General features: G+C 40.7%; 1 protein-coding gene and 1 long non-coding RNA gene across 2 annotated transcripts in view; one reads left to right on the plus strand and one right to left on the minus strand.

Annotated features, from left to right (window-relative positions):
- Window positions 1-14,715, plus strand: part of PLCL1 (phospholipase C like 1 (inactive)) — a 306,728-nt gene that overhangs the window by 249,992 nt on the left and 42,021 nt on the right. The window contains exons 4-5 of the mRNA XM_007071869.4: window positions 7,760-7,835; window positions 13,234-13,343. Coding sequence (XP_007071931.2) covers window positions 7,760-7,835; window positions 13,234-13,343 — 186 coding nt within the window. The remainder of the gene's footprint in view (window positions 1-7,759; window positions 7,836-13,233; window positions 13,344-14,715) is intronic.
- The window catches only part of LOC122462404, a 43,542-nt gene that overhangs the window by 2,875 nt on the left and 25,952 nt on the right, over window positions 1-14,715 (minus strand). The window contains exons 2-3 of the long non-coding RNA XR_006284931.1: window positions 10,166-10,332; window positions 5,592-5,674 (exon numbers count right to left, since the gene is read on the minus strand). This is a non-coding gene — a long non-coding RNA (uncharacterized LOC122462404). The remainder of the gene's footprint in view (window positions 1-5,591; window positions 5,675-10,165; window positions 10,333-14,715) is intronic.

Here is a 14,715-nt window from a genome sequence, read left to right on the forward strand (position 1 = left end):
GGCTGATTGTATTCATTTTTAAGCCCAAAAATCTTACAGTTCAGGGATAATATTTTTTCCATAAATATTTGTAAAGAAACAAAGAGCAGTATCAAACTGAAATTCAGGATATTTGTATTCAGACGCTTTGCTGTCCTACTGTAACCTGTTATATGTCAAACTCTCCCAAATGATGTCAGCATTCTTGATAGGCTTTCTTACCACAGTGTGTTGTGCGTATGTTCAACATATAGAAAACTGAATTTGCTGTATATTGGCATAGATATCATGGTTTTGTGCATAGCCACTATCCCTTTTCTAACCCTGTCAGCATCTAGATTTTTCCACTTCTTACAAGTCTTGTTGGCAGACGATTACTTGCTTGGCTGTTTCTTGTCCTAAATGCCTGCAAGAAATGCTTGATGTTAAAAGAGAGAATCCTTTTAACATTTTCATTAATTCAATTTGCACTTCAGTTGTTCGACCAATAGATTATATTTTTGAAGAGGGAGGGCAAGATTCTTCCCCCCCCATTGACAAAGATGCATTCAAGAATACAGAGTTTACAGGGCTTTTCTCTCAAAATTCTCTCCTGACTCCACTGAGAGAGAGAGAAAAAAAGTTCTCCCTTTTTAGTGTTGTTGATTTCTATTCTTAATGTCTGGAATATTTATTATTTGATTTTTTTGAACTATCCCTCTGTATCATTTATCTTCCCAGAGAGTAGCACTTTAATTTTTCACTTTTTTTGGTGAGGCTGCCACAATAATTTCCTCTCCCTTTTTCAAGTTACAGAAAAACATATAAAGAACAAGGAAATAATTTGTACCAGTGTAGTTTATAAAAAGAAATCCTTTGTTTTTATTGATTCTCCAATTAATTTTCTCCTAATACATACAAGACTTAATATTTATATGGGCAAAGAATTCAGGTGTTATTGTTAAGATAAATATCTTACTAGCACCTTAGTTTATTAAAAGTGAAGGAAAGTTAACTGACATGAATGGATAGAAGTGGATTAGATTTTAAAGTCCTTGCACTTCATTCAATTTAGACAGTGAAATGAGACAAGTCAGTTTCATTTTCCATTCACTGTAAGTTTCACTTTCTGCTTCTCATTTACTACATACCATAGTGCTGTTATGTTTGAACCAAATCTTACTTATCATACTATAAACACATCAGAGGTACAACTACCAGGGAGGGAGAGAAGTTGTTTAAGTTAAGCGCCCATGTGGACATAAGAACAAATGGATATAAACTGGCCATCAACAAGTTTAGGCTTGAAATTAGACGAAGGTTTCTAACCATCAAAGGAAGTTCTAGAACATCCTTGATCCTTGATAAGTTTATGGAGGAGATGGTATGATAAGACTGCCTACAATGCCATGTAGCCGAATTGCGACTGCTAGTAGCAAATATCCTCAGTGGCCGGTGACAGGACACTAGAGGAGGACTCTGAGTTACTCCAGAGCAGAGGTGGGCAAACTACAGCGACCGCGGGACCCTCCTGCCCGGCCCCAGAGCTCCTGGCCTGGGAGGCTGGCCCCGGCCCCTCCCCTGCTCTTCCTTCTCCCCTGCAGCCTCAGCTCACTGCACTGCCGGCACAATGCTCTGGGTGGCAGCACAGCTGCAGAGCTGCGGCCTGACCCAATGCTCTGTGCTGCGCAGTGGTGTGTCTGGCTCCAGCCGTGCGGCACGGCCACCTGTCCGAGTGCTCTGGGCAGCGCGGCTGTAGCACCGCCAGGCACCGGTGCTCCAGGCAGCGCGGTAAGGGGGCAGGGAGCAGGGGCGGTTGGATAGAGGGCAGGGGAGTTCGGGGTGGTGGTCAGGGGGTGAGGGTGTGGATAGGGGTAGGGACGGTCAGAGGGCGGGGAACAGGGGGGTTGAATGGGGGCATGGTACCAGGGGGCAGTCATCAAGGAGGCAGGGGTTCGATGGGGCGGCAGGGGCAGGGATTCTGGGGGCAGTCAGGGAGAAGGGGTGGTTGGATGGGGCAGGGGTCCCGGGGGAGGCTAGAGGTGGGGGGTGGGGATAGGGTGCAGGGGCCGGGGCATGCCTGGCTGTTTGGGGAGGCACAGCCTCCCCTAACTGGCCCTTCATACAATTTCGGAAACCCGATGTGGCCCTCAGGCCAAAAAGTTTGCCCACCCCTGCTCCAGAGAATGCTTTCCAAGGCATGTGGCTGTTGGGTCTTGCAGAAATGCTCAGGGTCTAACTGACTGCTGTATTTGGGGCTGGGAAATAATTTTCCCCTGGATGAGATTGGCAAAGACACTGGGGTTTTTTTTGCTTTCCTCTGAAGCATGGGTCACTTGCAGGTTTAAACTGGAGTAAATGGTGAATTCATGGTAACTTGAAGTCTTTGAGTCATGATTTGAGGAGTTCAATACCTCAGCCCGCGATTAGGTGTCTTTTAGAGGAGCGGGAGGGTGAGGTTCTGTGGCCTGCAGGAGGTCAGACTAGATGATCTGGCCTTAAACTCGATGAGTCTAAGAAGCCTGGCTTGTTTCAATGTGACAGTTCAGGTGAATGTACTATGTTTCCTGTACTATTTCCTGTAATGTTTCCTGTACTATTTTTCCATATGGGGAGGCTGTCCCATTAAAAGTATTTTACCAAAAGACTTGTATCTTTCTCCCAGAATTGGTTCCTATAGAAACTTTAATCCTGGGGGCTACTTTCATTGGAGCAATAGTCCCAGATCCTCTGGTCCGATTGAACTGCAATTGAAAAGCACCAAATGGAGGTGGGAAGGGCAACGCCATCGTGGCTGTGGCAGTCTCTGTTAAGACAAGTGTGACTGAATGTACCCCAGTGTTTACACCCTACCCATTATTGTAATAATCTTTGTACAAAGTATGCTTTGTGAGGTATCATTTAAATAACTCAAATCTGTTGATCAATAATGTGGCAAAATGCACATAACAGCATAATATATAAACTTATAAACATAAGCTCAGATCATGACTTAAAGTATATTCTCCAGATAAGTCTGGGGAGTGGCCAAACCAGTTCCTCAGAGACAAAGGTAAGCTAATTTATCAACCAGGTGTAAACAAGGCTGATGGACTGTTACCTGATAAGTGGCCATTCTTTGGAAGGAAAGGAGTCAGGGACAAAAAAATCTACATCTTAGCAAAGAAACAGCACGAAGTTCCCTTCCACACAGATTGCCTGTCTCCTTGCTCCCAGCTGGAAACACTTCTCAAAGGGAAGACAGGACTGTGAAAAAAGGGTCAGACACTCCAAGACATCCCCTTCTTTCTCTCCCTGCCCATCACATTCACTGTACTTGAAGCGACAAAGGAAGCAAGCATTGGACTTTGCGGGGAGGGTCATGACCTATAGGGTTTGGTCAGTAAAACTGCTGAAAGCATGTGGTGAGAAACTGTGCTTGAATTTGATATCGTTTGATAAGTTAGGTTTTACTAAACATCTTATCTTTATTTTTCTTGTAATCATTTTTTACTTTTATGCCTCATTACTTGTATTCACTTAAAATCTGTTTGTAGTAAATAAACTTGTTTTAGTGTTTTATCTGATCCAGTGTGTTCAAGTTGAAGTGTCTGGGTAACTCCTTTTGGGGTGACAAGTTACATACATATTATTCCCTTACATTACAAGAATTCCTTACAGGAATAATGGACTCAAGAGATCTGTAATGTCCAGGCTGGGCAGTACAGAACATACATTTCTGGGGGCAAATCTGAGACTAGTGGTGTGCTGGAGTTACCCTGCAGTATAACCAAGGCTGGTGAAAGCTAAAGTGTGGCTGGCAGGCTGCAGTTAAACACGGATGCTCAGGGGATGGCTTGCATGCTGGAAGGCTGTTTGTGAGGGGCCCTGGTAGGAGGCATCCAAACAAATATGAAGGCAACCCAGGGTGCAGGGCAGAGGTGACATCCTTGCTCATTAGTCTGGATTATATCCTGGTATGTCACAATAAGAATTTTTTTATTTAAAAAATAAAAAACTGTGAACATCATGATTGATGAATGACATTTGAAAAATTCATTTTAAATTGGTCAATTCATGTAAATACCCTGATGGATTATACTTTATATTTTCTGAAAACCACCCAACGTTGAAAAGCAATGTCACTTTATAGACTAAAGATTATTTCTTCTTCACCTCGGTGCAGTGGTAGATAAGTTACTCCTTTGCCTCCTATCAAGTGTATTGGGGAAGCTCTCAAATCTAAATTGCCTTCTCATGTTTGTTCCACTGGGACAAAGGCTGCTTAATTTTACATGAAAATTACAGACAGGATTGCAAACATTAACAGGCTCAATTCTACTATGCAATCCTGTTTTCATTGCTTTATCCTGGGGGTGTTGACAGCAGCAAGATTCAACTGTCAGCATCAAGAGAGCTGGGGACTGCTCTACATGGTATTTGAGTAAAGGAAACTTGACCTTTCATTGTAGCTTTTCCCATGAAAACCGTTGTAATTGTTATTCAATATCTCTGTTGGATAGTCTGAGGATAACCCTACCATAAACTCCTAGGAAGAGGTGCAGTCAGTGGCAGAAGGTGATCAATTTTCATAGTTTACATAATTTTATATAGAAATTGAAGGCTTGCAGGACATTCATATCAATGCAATTTTCTGAGGTCTTACTGATAGGATTTATACATGCAGCGGATGCTGAGCTATGTGAAGGCCTCATAGGTGTGGTTAAGAGATCAGAACACACAACCAGAAGTCAAGAATTCTGGACTTCCAAACCTATCTCTGACACGTGCCTTGGGCAGGTCACTTAGCCTCTCTCCTGCTGTTTTTCCATTTTAAATTGGGCATATCAGTACTTAATCTAAATCCTGCCTCATAGGGGTGTTCTGAGGATTAGTAAATTAATGCCAGGCAGGAGTTGGAGGACAGGCCAATCATTTGTAAAGCAGTGTGTTGGCAATCCTGTGGGATGCTGAGCATCCTCCACCCCATTTGTTGAAACCAGTTGGAGATGAGGGCACTCAGCACCTCAGTGGAGGCACTCAGAACCTTATTGAATGAGGCCTGTATAAGTGAGTATTATTGATGAAATTCTGCCAGGTTTCTTTGCCATCCATGACAATACATGCAAATCTTCTTTGTATCTTGGGCCAGTGGTAAGGTGCAATTTTTTGAAAGACTTTTGCTCTCTCCACTGTTGAGACCACACTCTGGGATTCATAGCTGGTGGCAGAAAGGCTCCTTTAATGCAAAATTACTGTGTGCAATGGTGTAGAAAAGCCAGAGGGTTGTTAGAAATTGTCATTTTCTCTCAGATGAAAAGAGAAAAAAATCAGTATGACGCATGAACAAGCAAGTAATAAAGAAGGAAAGGCATTGGCTACTATAGAAACAAGTTTCAGTCCAGGAGGCATATTTTGACAAAAAATAATTTTATCACGTGAAGCTGTATCAAGCCACCTGTTTTCTATATGAATACAGGGGGCAATGGATTTTGTTTCCTTGGTGTCCTGAGTATGTCAAAGCAGCAAGATATTTGTATTAAGTATAGTTTTTATATGTTTATTTAGACATAGAGATGTCTAATTCAACATATATAATATAATATAATTATAATTAATATATAATATAATTATAAGAAAAAATTGAGACTTACACATCCAGGATTTTGGCGCAGCATGTTATAGATAGGAGCTAGCTGGGAAGTTTGGGGCCATCAGGATTTTAATGCAGACCGATCTGTAATTGGAACATTAACACTCAATAAATTACCAATATCTTTAAATACTTTGTAAACATTACTCTGTTCTTGAAATGAGTTACATTGTATTTTAACATCATTGGGGCCAAAATCATCCCACTGTCAATTAAACCAAAAATGAATTTGGCCCAAACTCCCCTCCTGGTGAAATCTAGTTGTACATGTATCTGGCCTATGTTAATGTATATTCTCATTGTTTCCTTTGTTCTCCTTTCTCCAGTGTTTCCTACTGTTTGTTACACCCACTTGCTGTGTCTTCTCTTAAATTAGATTATAAGCTCCTCAGGGCAAGGACTGTCATACTCTGTATTTGTACATTGCCGAGCACAACTGGTTGCCCTCTCGATTTGAGCCTTTAGGCAAGACTGTAGTATAAATTAGTATTTGTTGTTTTTATTTCTAAAAGAAACTTAACTCTGTTCTCTCCCAAGCCTTTTTTTCACCTGCTTTAGGGATATTAAGTTTAATGATATCTTTAGTCTTATTCAACATACTATTAATTCTAAAGGTGCATAAGGACAACTGTTTTCCATATTTGAAAACAGTAAATAACTTCTAATAAAAAAGTCATATTTTCTCAGGTCTAGAGAATGCTAGGTTTCATGTAGATTGCAGGCTTTATTTGACAAAAAAAATTTCCTTAAATCATACATGTAAATTGCCCACATATGCTGCCTCGTATACTTAGTGCTCTGTGCAGCTCTAAAATGCATGAAATGCTCAAATGCTTCAAGTGTGTAGTGAAAGTGAGATTTTGTGCTGCATGGGATAGTCTAGAGTGAGAGGAACAGGGGAATATTTGATTGATGAGCCTCTCTGTAAAGTCCTGGTTCTATGCCCACTGACGTCAGACGCAAGATCCTCATTGAGGTCAATGGTGCAGGATCAGGACATAAATTCTTTCATATTTCACACAATTGAACACAGGAATTTAAAAAAAAAAAAAAAAAACAGTTGCAGCATTTGGGCCAAGTTTGCATATCATAACTTATGTAACAGCAGGATGTAAAACTATGGAACTATCTGCTTGATTCTTATCTCATTTATATCAGTTTTATGCTGTTTTAACTCAATTGGCTTCAGTGGTGTTACTCTTGATTTATACCAGTAAGAATAAGATTATATGCAAACCTATGTGTTTTATCTTTGTACATGTTCTTCCTTCCTGTAACAGATACACATGCCACATCTCACAATTTTTGCAAAAGTTAGCATTGAAACAACTTGGTTGCTTGACTGGGCTTTTGAAACTTTTTGGAAGGTTTGCAAGCATGAAAGAAGAAATGCAGTTTCACTGAAGATGGCAAGAAGAGTGGCTCAGAGCATTTACTACATGGCTGATGGATGTTGGTTTATGTATTTTCCTCTTACAACAGCCTAAATCCAGGAAGGTACTTGAACATGTATAACTTTAAAGATATGAGTATTCCCACTGAAGTCAACTACTTTTTGTTGGCTGGCTGGTTTGTTAAATCTTTTTAACTCTTGAGTACTATAGTTGAGCTGCAGAGTTTGTTCTCTGAATTCCTCCAAAGAGAAAAACAAACAATGACGTTATTTGGACTACTCAAGTGCTTACAGTTATACATGGGCTTAAATACCTTCCTGATGCAGGGCCCTTAATGGGTCAATACATGTTTTTGCTAGGTATTTACTCTGAAGGGCCATAATTCTAATTCTTTGATTTCATTCAAATAAAAAACCAAAAACCTAGTAAGCACGGAAAGGCTTCATTTTCAAATACAATCGTAGATTTAAGTTAGTGTTTGTCTGCTAGCTCTGTTCTCTATTGACACCACTTCTGTTTCCTTTATGTTGCTTAAAATTATGTCTGTCTGATGTAAAACAGCTGTTCTCTGACTTCTGCAACAAAACATTTCCTGAGCAACTGTCATTTACCTTGACACAGAATTGGGAGATCTGATATGATTGACTGATAATAATCTTTTTAGTCTTACTTACACAGCAGAGCTCTTTTTAAATGGTACCTTCTTAATACTTGTCTGAGAGCTAGATATTTAAGCCTGGTAATAGCAACTTGGTTTCCATTTGTTTTCTGACAGATGATTCAGGAGAGCAGGTTTCTTATTGAAACAGCAGACACCATTCATGACAAGATTGTTCAGTGTCAGAAAGCAGGTAATTTTGTTGTATTCTCTGTATGCATTGTTGTAACTCTATACCTTGTTGTAAGTCTATACACATTATGAAGGTGGTAGAAACGGAATGCCATAGTTTTTCTTAGAGCGGAGTACAAAGGGGAGAAGCATCTCTGGCCTTCAATTAAATGCTTATTTTACAATTTAGTTACACCATTCCAACTTTTCTAATATGGACAAGACCTTAGGGACCACTTCTGCAAACACTCACAACTGAATGTAGTCTTTGCTTTCAGCTGGAGTCTGATAAGTGGTCTTCAATAACACTACATACTGCAGTAAACACTACTGTCTATGATAAGTACTTGCAGGCAGGAGCCTTTGGATTGGTAAACTACTGAGGCCAGAGCCACGTATGTCTATTACACTCCTTAAATAAACAATATAATTAATGCCCTGTAATAAATTACTTTAATTCCTCCATCTTTAGTAGAGAAAAATTTCATAGAATGGTTTAACAATAACATTCTACTGATTTGTTCACCTAATATAAGAGCAGGGTGGAAATTGGTTTTTGCCTTTGCCCCATGCTTGAAATCCAAACTACTCTTTCCAGGCCTCGCCAGTAGAGTGACAATCATATCACTTTTCAGCACTCTTGTGGTTGGTCACCAGAACTGAGACTCAGAATTGGCTGCTGTGCTAAGGTTGTAGCCTATTTCAGCCATTTAGAACCACCAGTGGGACTGTTTTATTTTTCAAATGTGTCCCTAACAAATGTTAATTTTCATTAACGTCTTTAAATCCATATACATTCCATTATTTCCATAGAGCATAAAGAAAATTGTTCCCCCTGTGAACCTTCTGAATTGTGGCTTCCATCAGATGGGCATGGGATTTGTTTATTTAAATATATATTTTAGTCAAAATCATCACTTGAGCTGGGCTGTCAAGCTGGGACAACCTTGAATGAAGGAGACTGCCGAAAATAATTATTAACCATTTCCAGTATCATAGAAATATACACACAGTAAAATCCTCAACAGGAAAGTCAGAGGTGTGAAATGATGCTCTCTCACTTACAGTAGTTTAGATCTGGAGTAACTCTATTGAAATAACCAGAAACAGAATGGGGCCCAGAGACTTCAAAAATAGCCTTAAAATTAGTGGGAAATTAAGTGGAACTTAGCAGGTTTGTTCTGGAGTAATGTACCATAGCTGCTCACAGCTAATATTTTTGCTGGAATGATCAGTTGTGATTTATGAGTGGATTCTGCGTTGACTACTCTACTTTTTAGGATCCATCTCCCACTCTGTGCCTGTGTTTTACTCTGAATGAAGTTAGCAGGAGCTACTTGTGCACATCAAAGAAAGAGTGTGGAAGTTAGAGAGGAGTTTATAATTGTGAACTCTGTGTGTAAAACAGGAGGGGTCAATCCCTTAGGGTATGTCCACACTGCAATTAAAAATCCACGGCTGGCCCATGTCAGCTGATTCGGTATTGGGCTAAAGGGATGTTTAATTAAAGTGTATATACTTAGACTCGGGTCCTAGAGCTTGGGCTCCTGCCCAAGCCAAAACATATACACTGCAATTAAATAGCCCCTTAGCCTGAGCCCTGAGAGCCTGAATCAGCTGAGATGTGCCAGCCATGGGAGTTTAACTGTAATATAGTCAGGCCTTTATTTCCTACTACATTTCATGGATCTGATACTCCACCCTGCCCAAGTTCCCTTTTCACTGCTCCAGGGCAGCCTGTGCAACTCTAATTCTTCCCCTCCCCCCCCAGCCCCCCCCCCCCCCCCCCCCCGGCATGTATGCATTATGATCCAGTCTTTAATTACATGACCACTACCATTTTTTCCGCAGGACCCCTGCCTCATTGAGTACACAGACTGGGTGGTGCTCATTGAATGAGCAGCTGTCCAATATTTTGTTTTCTCCTCATTCAGTGTGTGGCCCCAGGTTTTATTTACTGCACACTGTTCAAAGCCTGCTCTGAAGACAGAATTATTAATTTTCTTGTGGTTGTTTCTGTGGTGCTCATTACTATAGCATCTGAATGCTTCACAAACGTTGATTAATTTTCTAAATATCCTTGTGTGGTGAGGGGATCTTATGTCTGTTTTACATCTGGGGAACTGAGGCATAGGCAGTTTAAGGCCAAAAGTATCCACTCATTTGGTGTTCAATTTTAGAGGCCTGGCACCTGGTTTTGCAGAGTCCTTAGCATTATATAGCACTGTATATTTACAGAGCACAGCTCCCATTGACTTCAGTTACAGCTATGAGTGCTCAGCATTTCTGAAAATCAGACCCCAGGTTCTCAAGTGAGACACCCAGAAAATGTGAAATACAGTTAGTAGGCACCTGTGAAACGTTTGGTTTCAGTGACTTGTCCAGCATCACACAGGAACTCTGTGGCTCAGGTAGGGATAGAATCCAATTCTCGGGGCATCCTTCAACTGCCTTCATGATGAGATCATTCTTTTGTCTTCCTGCAATTGCCTGCTTCTTTACTACACACTTCCCAACTTCTGTAAGAAATGAAACATTAAGTGATAGAGGCAAATCTCCTCCTACAAAATCCCAAATACACCCCCAGAGCAGGTCCATCTTATGCCCTGAATGAGGGAAGGTCCTGTGGAAAAATAGTGAATGATCAAATAATTAAAGACTATCATAATGCGTACAAGAGGGCCAAATTAAGGTTGCAGAGGCACTTCGTAACTTCTGCGTGCTTGACTTTGCCACCTTAATGATGTTCTTTTAATAGAGGATTTTTTGGTTTGTATGTGTAATTTCCTAAAAAGCAAACTAAGTAAAAGAAATTGCATCATTTGGCATCATGTTAGCACCTACATTGGTCATCAAATGGAACTTTTAGATCCACTGCACAGACCTCAGATAGCTAACAGAGTAACTGATACCAGTTGTCAAGGTTCCTCCCCCACTCTGAACGCTAGGGTACAGATGTGGGGACCTGCATGAAAACCTCCTAAGCTTATCTTTACCAGCTTAGGTCAAAAACTTCCCCAAGGTACAAAATGTTCCACCCTTTGTCCTTGGATTGGCCGCTACCAACACTAAACAAATACTGGTTACTGGGGAAGAGCTGTTTGGAAACGTCTTTCCCCCCAAATATTTCCCAAAACCTTGCACCCCACTTCCTGGACAAGGTTTGGTAAAAAGCCTCACCAATTTGCCTAGGTGACTACAGACCCAGACCCTTGGATCTGAGAACAATGAAAAAGCATTCAGTTTTCTTACAAGAAGACTTTTAATAGAAATAGGAGTAAATAGAAGTAAATAAATCCCCTCTGTAAAATCAGGATAGTAGATACCTTACAGGGTAATTAGATTCAAAACATAGAGAATCCCTCTAGGCAAAACCTTAAGTTACAAAAAAGATACACAGACAGAAATAGTTATTCTATTCAGCACAATTCTTTTCTCAGCCATTTAAAGAAATCATAATCTAACACGTACCTAGCTAGATTACTTACTAAAAGTTCTAAGACTCCATTCCTGGTCTATCCCCAGCAAAGGCAGCATAAAGACAGACACACAGACCCTTTGTTTCTCTCCCTCCTCCCAGCTTTTGAAAGTATCTTGTCTCCTCATTGGTCATTTTGGTCAGGTGCCAGCGAGGTTACCTTTAGCTTCTTAACCCTTTACAGGTGAGAGGAGTTTTCCTCTGGCCAGGAGGGATTTTAAAGGGGTTTACCCTTCCCTTTCTATTTATGACACCAGTAATAGGCTGTAATGCTCTATGTGGACAATCCTTAGTGGGGGATGAGACACTTTGCCAGTGGGTTTCACAATTTTGTGCTGAAAGCAGAGGAATGATGAGTCTCAGAAATCATGGTTTCCACTCCAGGCTCTGGAGAAGAATATTCTCTAGTGGATACAGACTTTTCTGCCCATTCCTCCCAAATGTGACCCTTTCTGTCCTCTCCTCTCCAACTTGTACCCCCTCCTTTTCCCAGTGTCTGCCCCTGACTGCCAGTCTCCTTGCCCAGACAGGACCAGTTTCCCAAATTGTCATCTATAACCCTTCTTGGTGCTCTGCAAAGCCTCTTCAGTCATAGGGGGAAGCATTTGTCAGTCTTTTGGCAATGTTGCTTCCTGTTAGCTTAAGCCCATTCCAGGACTTTCTCAGGCTTTCAGGAGGCTTTTTTAATCTGCAGAAATAATTAATTAATTAGCCCCTCTTTGCTCACTCTGCAAAGTTTTTTGTCATTCCTTGTTGGATGCTTCTTTGTTGTCAATTCAGCAGAGTTTAAATTAGGGAATTACACCAGAATTGGAGATGTAGGAAACAGACAGGAAGACTAACCAAACAACTGCAGACTGAGCTTGATTTATTAGAGCAGTGGGGGCTGCAGGCATTATGGGGTAATTTGGTACTAATAAAGTCAAATTTCCTAGGAGAGGAAATTAACAACACTGGTACAAATTGAAGGGCTGTAACCAAGCAGCCACACTCACTGTATTAAGGTGGGTTTGTTTTCATTTTGTCCCTTAACCCTTGCTTGCACTCTGGAAATGTCACACAGTATGAAAATCCTTGAGAGCCACTGGCCTAAATGGCCCCATTAAGAGGTTTTCCATCTCTAATTTCCATAACTAAATATACATCTGAAGGGTGAAGTGTGCGCTTAGACGTTCTGAACTTTTATGGACAGCAATGGCTCTGACAAATATTTACCACAGAAACTGGCAGTGAAATGTAACAGGATTCTGAAGGCTGTGGTTCAAAATTGCTGTTCCACAGGCCGCAAGAATCGTATCCCGTGACAGACAGTGTAGAGTTTATGAAATAATTTATCAGTGTGAAGTGCTAGGTTGTTTCTCTATGACTCCTATTAAGATTAATGAGAAGCTGTGAATCTAAATCCTGGTGCACTGTGCTAAACAGATATCTTTCGTGTCTGTTGAGTTTCCTTCCAAGACATGAACCTGTCTGTTGAAGACAGAGACAATGGGGGAAGGGAGACACAAAGACCAGTGATCTTGCCAGCAATGCAGAATAAAGGCAGAGTCGTTGGAGAAATGTGGGTTCATAACCTTGCTTCACACTGTCTACCAATGATTGTGACAGCACACAGCAAAATAAAGGAACAAACATGGAGTCCTAAAGGTGGAAGGTGAATATTAGAAATAGAGGATTAAACAATAAACAGGACTATATTGTTTTAGATTGGTGGTAAAACTTCTTTTGTCAACTGGGATTTAAAAAAATATTTTTTTGCACCCAGTCCTCTGCAGTTGAAAGATGAGCATCAGGTTCTTGAGAGGCAGGGATGGGAGGAAATAAAATGAAAATTCAGGAAGTAACTGGTGTGGGGAGGTCTGGGGATCGCCAGGTTTGAGTAAAAATTACATTGCAGTATAACTGAATTATGAACTAAATCATGTACCAATCCATGTTTTAGGCATGGAATTCCATGAAGAACTTCATAACCTTGGGGCAAAGGAAGGTTTGAAAGGAAGAAAACTAAGCAAAGCCATTGAAAGTTTTGCATGGAATATCACTGTGCTGAAGGTAAGCAGTAAAGATTGAATTTAAAGGGGAGTTATTGACTTGTAACTTCAATTAGCTGGAAGGGGCTACCATTGTACTGGTAGGAGCATGCTAAAGGATGCTAAATCAGAATGAGAAGTTTAAATCCAGGAAGTGAGTGTGGGAACTAAATGTGTAACATTGAGAGCTGGGCAAATAACTGATTTTTCCGGTTTGTTTGCAGTTCCAAAAAATGGAGAAAAATGTGATTCAAGTCAAATCAAATCTACTTTGGGTGTGTTTCAGAGCAGGGAATTGAACCTGGGTCTTCCATATGTCATGTGAGTGACCTAGCCATTGGGCTAAAGGTTATAAGAGGGTAGCAATAGTACTACTTCCTCCTCCTCCTCCTCCTCCTCCTGGCCATATTGTGAATGGCTGAACCTATTTGTATCCAGGTTGCAAATAGTTTTGAGTCAACCAAAACAACATTTTCATCAACTAAACTATTTGTTAGAAAAATTTCAGACAGCTCTCGTAATGACTACTACATGGTAGGACTTAATATCACAATATAGGAGTAAAGGGGCAGATAAAACAACAAGAAAAATGGATTTGACCAGGCTGAAAGACAAAATAAATAAACACGTAAAATATAGAGATGAATCCAAGACCCAAAGTTTGGCTCTAATGATGGACTTGTCCAAAGCTTGAGGGTGTTTGCTTCCTAGGTTTAGTTTTGGGCTTGTGTCTATATGAATCTATAGAATCAGTCTGGAGCCCATTGAAGGACACCATGTTAGAACTACAGGAGGCTCGTATACCTCTGAATGGGGGTGGGGGGAGGGAAGTATAGAGGGGAGTGAAATCAGCATGATAAATTGATGGAACTGCCCATGTTTCCTAGAACTAAAAAGCCCCCTGTCTTTTGAAAAGAAGAAATCCTAATCAAACACTGTTACGAGCAAACTATGTCTGGTAAGACATTATTATTTATTTCTAGTGGCGCACACAGCGTACTTAGCACTTCCCAAACAGAAAAGAAAGCACAGTTCATTAAATTGTGCACACCTCAGGCAAGGATAGACAAGCAGGAAACAGTGAATTACAGTGTGTAAATTGGATGGTCAAAGTCATGGATTGACTATATCTTGGTAATATAAAGTTATGTTAAGACAATGTTTTGTTTTAATGGGATTTATAAATTATTTCCAATTGCACGTCAAACTGGGTGGCAGGGATTTATCTGAACCTGAACGAGAGGAGGCATGGTCCAGCACTACCTTGAGACTTGGGTTCAATTCCCTGCTCTGCCACAGTCTTCAGGTGAGTCCTGGGAGAAATCAAGTAGAGCATCTCTACGCTGCCCCGCAGTTCAGACTGTGGAGGTGTGAATAGCAGTGTGTACCACAGT

Source organism: Chelonia mydas, chromosome 11 (assembly GCF_015237465.2).
Source record: "Chelonia mydas isolate rCheMyd1 chromosome 11, rCheMyd1.pri.v2, whole genome shotgun sequence".
Lineage (NCBI taxonomy): Eukaryota > Metazoa > Chordata > Testudines > Cheloniidae > Chelonia > Chelonia mydas.